The sequence below is a fragment of the Tachysurus vachellii genome, chromosome 6 (genome assembly GCF_030014155.1).
Source record: "Tachysurus vachellii isolate PV-2020 chromosome 6, HZAU_Pvac_v1, whole genome shotgun sequence".
Taxonomy (NCBI): Eukaryota; Metazoa; Chordata; class Actinopteri; order Siluriformes; family Bagridae; genus Tachysurus; species Tachysurus vachellii.
In genome coordinates, this window is record NC_083465.1 from 9128110 (window position 1) to 9136532 (window position 8423).

The 8423-nt window shown below is 38.2% G+C and overlaps 1 protein-coding gene across 3 annotated transcripts in view; it reads left to right on the forward strand.

Moving 5' to 3' along the window:
- LOC132847084 (cullin-9) overlaps positions 1-8003 on the forward strand; it is a 29416-nt gene extending 21413 nt beyond the window's left edge. For all 3 annotated transcript variants that reach the window (XM_060872047.1, XM_060872048.1, XM_060872049.1), the window contains 12 exons: positions 172-422; positions 1365-1743; positions 2102-2242; positions 2425-2589; positions 2745-2908; positions 4120-4213; positions 4363-4437; positions 4530-4640; positions 5021-5138; positions 5288-5421; positions 5717-5808; positions 6698-8003. In XM_060872047.1, the coding sequence (XP_060728030.1) occupies positions 172-422; positions 1365-1743; positions 2102-2242; positions 2425-2589; positions 2745-2908; positions 4120-4213; positions 4363-4437; positions 4530-4640; positions 5021-5138; positions 5288-5421; positions 5717-5808; positions 6698-6917 (1944 nt within the window). In that variant the 3' untranslated portion in view covers positions 6918-8003. The remainder of the gene's footprint in view (positions 1-171; positions 423-1364; positions 1744-2101; positions 2243-2424; positions 2590-2744; positions 2909-4119; positions 4214-4362; positions 4438-4529; positions 4641-5020; positions 5139-5287; positions 5422-5716; positions 5809-6697) is intronic.
- The last annotated feature ends 420 nt before the right edge of the window (positions 8004-8423 follow it).

Genomic DNA, 8423 nt, shown 5'->3' on the forward strand with positions numbered 1-8423 from the left:
GTCAAGTCTGATTCTCTAGAACCTATTCATTTTCAAGCCCTCAGAGTCATAACTGAACAGTGTGCTTGCTAACTCCGAAAACATAATGGGAATGCATGCAGACGGATATGTATGACTCACAGCAGGTACTTGTTGATGTGTTCTAATCCTGTGTGTCTTTTAACGCTACAGGTTCTGGACACTTGTCAAAAGCAGGAGGCTGTGCGCTCTTCCAACACTGTGCGCTTTAGCTGCAGCACCACAGATGTACTATCCTGCATTATGCACATCATCAACAAGGGCTACATCCGCCGTAATGAGGACAACCCCCACATCGTGGAATTTATGATAGAAGACCCGTCCACCCCCCAGAAGAGCCAGGCGCACTTCTTCAGCAAGCTGGACCTAAACAAGAGCATGGGCAGCACTAAAGCTGACACCAGGTGTGCTGATGACCCCTAGACCACATGCGCATGGGGAGGGTGAAGACACACAGTGACTGGGGGAATACAAGCTCTGCCCATTGGGAGCAAATACTTTTTGTTTTCTTAAGATAGGAAAGATTCTTCCCAATGGTCCTTCCAGGCAAGCTGACCCCACCTTGTGTGATTACCTGTGTGGACATGCATATTGTTTGCATCAGGATATATTAAGCAAATATTATTGCTTTTCTCGGTCATGTAAAGATCCTCAAACCTTGAGTGTTAAAAATGTTAAACAGTGCCATAATTGTAGACATAGTTCTTAATTCCTGGTGAATTGCCACTGAAATGGAATTCTGTTTTTGGTAGATGGGGAATGTTCATTTCAAATTTGTCAAAATGCTTTTGTTGAAGTGACCAAACTGAGACAAGTCTGAGAGACCTACAAATGTTTTTCCATTTTATTTTACCAGAATAAAACCAAATGTGCCTTGGATTTATTTTCTAAGATCTGTTATAATTAGAGGAACTAGAAAAATCTGAACATGTGCTGAACACAGACATGCTGACAGGTCAATTTATTTGCTCAATTTACACATGGAGATGTTCAAAAGCAGGCAAACCTACAAGTTTGTTTTTATTAAATTAAGAAATAAAACTTAATACTCACTTTCATGTTTGTTGCTTTTTTATTTTCTTAAACACTTTTAATAAATTGATCATTTAATCCCTTTAAATTGCTGTGACTAAATCAGGCTTCTTTCTTTAAACTAATCACAGTTTGATCCATTTGCAGCCAGCTTATATCAACAAAAATACATTCTGACTTACAGAATTATTAATGACATGTAAAGCGTAGTTCAGAGGAGAAATCAGGAGACATCTATACTGTGTGCTTTATGGGAACATTTGGGAAATCTGAACACGCATTGTGACTTGATTTGTGTATGTGTGTCTCTGCAGCCTGGGAGAACCTATTATAGCTCCTCAGCGGGTGGAGGATGGGGCTTTGGAGACTGTGCTCTTCTCCATGGGTCGCACAATGACCCAGGAGGAGGTGAAACATCTGATGCGGCGCACCATCCAGCAGGTGGCCGACACGCTCAGCTTGGAAGAAGAACCAGCTGAGCACCTGCTCATGCACTGCAAGTGGAACATTGACATGTTGATCCAGCGCTACACAGATGATCCAGAGACACTGGTGCTGGCTGCTGGCCTCAAGACACTCAACCCTCAGCCTCCCCCTAGTCCCATGAGTCTCTGCCCTGTATGTCTTGTGTCCTGGTCTGGGGACAGTGAATCCGAGCCCTTGATGCTCAGCTGCAGGCATTACTGCTGCAGGGTAAATATCTTGCCTGCAGGTGTAAACATCTTTGCTTTGAGTTTAAAGTTTGTAGCAAAGACATGGGTCTGATGAGCAAAATACAAAATATGAACATTTTTATTTTTAATTTAGACCATATGAAAAAAAGAGGACAAATAACTTACTAATGGTGGCATCATTGACCAATGTCCACTGGACATATTATTAGGATGTGTGTTGGATTGTTTATGTTTAAGCTGCTCATTTTCTGAAATGTCAAATAGTTATTTGCTAGCAATGGTTAACTGATTTAAAATACTTTAAACTGTCTTTAAGTTGAAGTAATTTGTAAAGTACAGCATTACAGCTTTGTAATACATTTCTCTATCCCTTGCAGTCTTGTTGGCAGGAGTACCTGACTGCTCGGATTGAACAGAACCTCGTGATGAACTGCAACTGTCCGATCACTGACTGTCCTGCTCAACCAACATCTAAATTCTTCTTCAGCATTCTGACTGACAAGGATACCATTGCAAAGGTCTAAATCTTATTTCTGCTTTACAGTTAGTAGGAGAACTGGAGATCATCTTTCTATTCATTGAAACCTTGTCTTGCCTTAAAGGGGATGTTCTTTTCAATCTTTTTAATGATTTTATTTCCGTTCCAGTATTGTTAAAGAATCTGAAATGCCTTCTTTTGTGTTGTATATCTTTCTCGTAGTATGAGAATGCACTCCTGCGGGGCTATGTTGAGTGCTGCTCCAACCTGACCTGGTGTACCAACCCTCAGGGCTGTGATCAGATCCTGTGCAAAGAGAACATTGGCAGCATGGGCACCTGCTCCAAGTGCTGCTGGTCATCCTGCTTCAGCTGTAACTTCCCTGAGGTAAAAGTGCGAACAACTTCCATGGCAGTTCTTTGTGTGACCTGACGTTAAATGGCACCAACTGGCACCAAAAGTATCCAAGAATGTAGCATTGTGTACAATACATGCATATACCTGTATATACGTTTATATAATGACCAGTCTTCTTTTGCCAGGCTCACTATCCAGCTACCTGCAGTCATATGTCCCAGTGGATGGATGATGGTGGCTACTATGAAGGAATGAGCATGGAGGCCCAAAGTAAGCATTTGGCCAAACTCATCTCCAAGCGCTGCCCAAGCTGCCAGGCACAGATTGAGAAAAATGAAGGCTGTCTGCAGTGAGTGTACACACACACACACTCACACACACACATTGTATATATAACAACACAAGGTAAAAAAGAAAAAAAAAACATTTTCTTTTAGTTACTGAGAGTTAAAGGAATTCCTGTTAAAGGATATACAGTTTATGCAGTCAGTCATAGTAGTTACAGCTCAGAAAGAGGGATAAAAACGCAGCACATAAAGATACAACTAGATACCATGTGCTGATAGATAGATACAACTAGATACACCTGTTTATTTTATAATATTTTGGTTTTCTCTTATCTGATTAAATGTAGATTTTTCTCTATCTGTTTATGCAACAGAAAACAAATCATGACATACAGAATAACTGTTGAGTATGAATTATCATACAAAGCAAATATTTACTGCAGAAAATTGGGACACAAAACTGCTGGTACCTTGCAGGTCATGTGGCATCAGCACAGTGCGTAACATCCACCAGATACTGGCCAGATTCATTTTTGATCACAGTGACGATCACTTTGGTATTGTTGTTGTTGCCAAGTGCTTTTGAGTATTTCAGAAGCTGGGCTTTTTATACATATCTGTCTGCAGAGTTTACATAAACAACAACAACAAAAAAACAGTGTGGCTGGACATTCTGTATTGAGTCTGGTCTTGTTGATGGAGGGCCGAACAGAATGGCTAGACCGATTTGAGCTGAAAGAAAGGCTGGAGTAACTACTCTGTACAACTATGCTGAGCAGAAAAGCATCTCTTAATGCACACTGAGTTAGATCAGATGCATCAGCAGGAGCCAAGAACAAGAATCTGATCTTACACTGGGCACAGGCTCAAAAAAACTGGACAGCTGAAATCTGAAAAAAGACTAGCCGTTGCTTTCTAATCTTTAACTGTCTCATAGTGTTAATGAAGCCTGCAAGTTCCATTTTAGGCTGTAAGGAGTGGAATCCAATGTGGTTTTCTGCTGCTGTGGCCTTTCCATCTAAAGATTAACCTATTGTGCTTTCTTGGATGCTTTTCTGCTCATTGTGGTTGTAATGAGGGGTTTATTTGCATTAATATAGCTGTCCTGTCAACCCAAATGAGTCTGTCCACCCCTCGATCATCTCCTTCATCAACAACAGAGCTCATTCTCTGTAAATTCTGATGTATGAAGTGAACATTAACTGAAGCTCTTGACCTTTATCAGCATAATTGTATATATTGATAAGTAAGACATACTATTTTGTTCTGGCAGTATGACCTGTGCCAAATGTAACCATGGATTTTGCTGGAGATGCCTTAAGCCTTGGAAACCTACTCATAAAGACTATTACAACTGTTCTGCCATGGTGAGTATTTATACCTGGCATGGTTTTTACATTGCACTCATGATACAAATCTACACATGTAGCTCGGTTGTATGCTAAATCAACTAATGATTTGTATTTGCTTATTTAGGATATATTATTGAGTAATCATAATGCATCTGTCATTACAGGTCAGCAAAGCTGCAAGACAAGAGAAAAAGTTCCAGGACTATAACGAGAGGTGTACTTTCCATAACCAGGCCAAGGTTGGGATCAGTGGCTCACAATAATGTCTTGTTCTGTAATGCTGCTTTAAATGCTAATAGTGCCTGTATTTTACTGTTAATAACCTGTTTAGGAGTTTGCGATCAATCTGGAAAACAAAGTGTCTTCCATCAATGAAGCCTTGCAGATGAAGTCTTTGACGTTTGTTATTGATGCTTGCAAGATTCTTGCTCAAGGGCGAAAGGTGAGCTCTTTAAATCTATTCATCAATTAATCTATTCTTCTTTAATTTATCCAATGACAATTGCTCCCCATATACGTGATCATCTCCCCAAATAACAATATCATAATTCAAGCAAAATGTTTATATTTAGCTGATGGGTGTCACAGGCAGGGCAATGTTTTGGACATCTGGTGCTAAGCTAAACAGTCTTCATGTGTTTTCAACAGCAGCATAAATGAAAAAGAGCTGGTAACTGAAAAAGGAGGCGCATGCTAACGTGTGTGTGTGTGTGTGTGTGTATAAGCTAAATTCTGTACACATTAACTGGCCATGTTCTGTAGTCTCAGGCTTTAAAACAGCACTTTAATCTAAGTTAATGATTTGTACTTTTTGCTACTCAGGTGTTGGCCTACTCATGTGTGTACAGCTATTACAACCAAGACACAGAGAAGATGGATGTCATGGAGCAACAGACTGAAGCCCTGGACCTTCACACTAATGCCCTCCAGATCTTACTTGGTTTGTGTTAAAAAAAACAAAAAAAAAACTGTACTATAAAAATATCTGAAGTGTAAACACTCCATTTTACAATCGGTTAAATCGGTACAAATATTTGATTAATTAAATATCCATAGTGTAAATATTTAAAGCGCTGTATATTTTTGCAGAGGAGACACTGTTACAGTGTACAGACTTGGCATCTTGTGTCCGACTGCTGAAGCCAGAGCACATTAACACCGGCCTGGAGCTTATTCGCCGCATCCAGGAGCGTCTTGTGGCGATACTGCAGCACTCTACACAGGTAGGCTTACATTCAAATGCTTTCATAAAGCAGACAAATACACAATAAGCAAAATAAATTCCAAACAGCCTTAAAAAATAAACCACAAATCAGACTGTGCTGAAGTTGATAAAGCATCAAAACAATTTACAGGTTTTTTTTAAATAATCTATTATCATTCTTATCATTCTTAATATTATCCTTATTATTACATATCCTCGTTTTTCTTTGTAGAAATCACCTGTAGGTGCATACAGTATATCCAGAATTATTTTGATGACCAACTTATTTTGATTTATTTTATTTATTTTTGTAGGACTTCCGTGTAGGATATCAGTCCAAGACTGGGCCAGATCATGAGGCTGCACAAGCCTTAAATGTTGCTAACACCACAGAAAAGAGCAAAGAGTGAGTTGCACAAAAAGAATAATATCAATTCTTATAAACTTGCAAGCTCTGATTTACTAAGATCCAAAATAACAAGCACTCCAGGCACAATGTTTCAATTAATTAGATATTGAAATAAGTTTTGTATGCATTGGTCAGAATTAATTTATCTTCTCGAAAAGCACAAAAGTGACAGAAGTGCCATCAGTACTTCAGATCACAGGTTTATATTAATGCTCTCATTCTAGTATGCTATTGTTTCTATGGTAACAACTCATACGCACAGAGTTCTATGCCTAATGCTTCACATAATCTCAGGATACTATTAAACGTGTTGTTACTTAACAAAGAAAAAGTCTGTAAGCAACAATCCTGATGGCACCAGAGATGCATATTTATGATGATTATCAAATATGAACAGTTTGATTTTGGTCATTATTTTTGCTGTAATTTTGAGAAAATTACTCATTATTAAGACTTGGTAAATTGTGTCATTTTTGTCTTAAAAAGGGTATAAATATAAATACTTCAAATTGACATACAGTTTGTGCTCCCAGTATATTAAACTGTGCATGAAATCACTCTTCCCAGAGTCATTTACAGGTTTACTATAAACTGTGCTGTAAAAACTCCCCTCTGTCGTTATGTACAAATGACCCAAACTGCATATTCATTAATACCAAATGCCTGACTGGGATAAAGCAGCTACTGTAGACGATGACGGTGATTCTGCCAAAGCCAGAAAACGGACAAGATGTGCCATTGCTCATGTAAAAGTCGTAGTTGTCTGTGGTCCCTGTTAGTAAATCAACTTGCAAGAACATGTGAAGAACATGACTGTTTTTAGACCTAATGCACTGAGCTGATCAGTAACAAATTTAAGAGAGTAAAATAGCTGACCTGTTTTCAGGGCCAAATCAGATAGAGGTTCTGAGACCGGAGACTCTGACAACAACAATAACAACAACGAAGATGGGGGAGATGAGGCTGAGGAAGATGATGAGTATGATGACGAGTATGTCCCAGAATGGCACGAAGACTACGACGAGGAGGAAATTGACGAGGATGACTTTTTCTCTGATGATGATGAATCTGAAAACCTGGACAGGGACTTTGTTCTTTACGACTGAATCAATAATGAATGACCGGTCACTGTGCCTAGGACGAAAGAAAGTGAAGATGCATCAGCTTCAGTTCTGGGAAGTTAAACCTATGCTGTAGAGATCAGTGTTTTCCCTCATGTAACATTCATATTCACTAGTTCAGCAGATATGTGTAACAGTGGAGAAAGCACCCTTGTGACTGAAAACACTGGTCTAAAAATAGTAAGCAATCACTAACAACATTCAAAATGTTGAATGAACAGCACTTAAAGGATTTATTTTTTATTTAATCTTTTTTCTTTTCCTTTCTTCTCAGCTAACTAAGCCTCTGTATCTATCTGATTTGTTGCATTTGTGTTTGCTCATTATTATGTGGTAAAAAAAAAATGCACTTATGCTAATTCATTTCTTTTCCAGACATCTTATAAAACAGTTAAGATAACCATGAAAATAGTGACATATACGCCAAAGCAGAGGCAATTACACACATTGCTTGACACAAGCCCTCTCTTAATAACCTGAGCTTTTTTTATTATTATCGTTATTATTTACTCACAGTGCTAAAGAAGGAATACACACACAAGTATCAAAACTTCTTCACAAAAGCAGTTGGCCTTGATTTATTTGATAAATTCTTTTGAATGCTTTAATATACTGTATTTCTAAACTGTTCTGTGTTCATCCTTTCGGTGATGGGTTCATATGGAGTCATATAGAATTATCTGAAGAAAGTTTTGTTCAGGAGGATCTTCGTGGAAAGGAATTTGAACGCGGTCTACAATAAAGACGTTTGGTTCTGTAAGAAGAATCATTTAATAGCCTGGACCCAGAATTTGTTATGGCAATAAATAACTGAACATATTATTACAGAGGATCATATTATTTGCTGAGCAAACTTTATTTAGCTGTTTTTTCCCCTCAAAGTAAGAGAACAAACTTTTAAAAACATGTTTATGTTGTATAAAAATACAGAGATGAAGAATATCTTCCAATGTTACATGCAATCTGTTGTAGGCTGCTTTCTTTATACAATACAGTTATTGGTCTGCTCATTTAATGTTCTCGCTTAGACTTGTGCAACTTCGGCTAAGTAAATAAAAAAAAAATCTTGAATTGCTTGATTGTCAGATTATTCTTAATTATTGTGTGTTTTAATGCAGACTTTTTTAGGGTATTCACAAATGATGACTCCGACTGCATACTTTTGTTGTGCCCAATATCATCCCCTACTCACTGTTTACTCCACTGGAAAATCACTACATACCACACTATTATAGGCAGGGCTAGTTCTTAGATTTTGTAGGCCCTAAGCAATATCTTACTCTCACTTAAATATCTTACCCAGTTTTATGACTACTTGAATATTACTAGAAACTTGTAAATACCCTGGTTATACCTGGACACCTGGTTCTGCTATGCTTTTATCGGGATCTCTAGCTATTAATTTATAGCTGTGTTTCTTCACCTCTATAGAGAGCAACACGCAGTCACAATGATGACAAACATGAAGTATATTTGTGTATTAGTGTACAC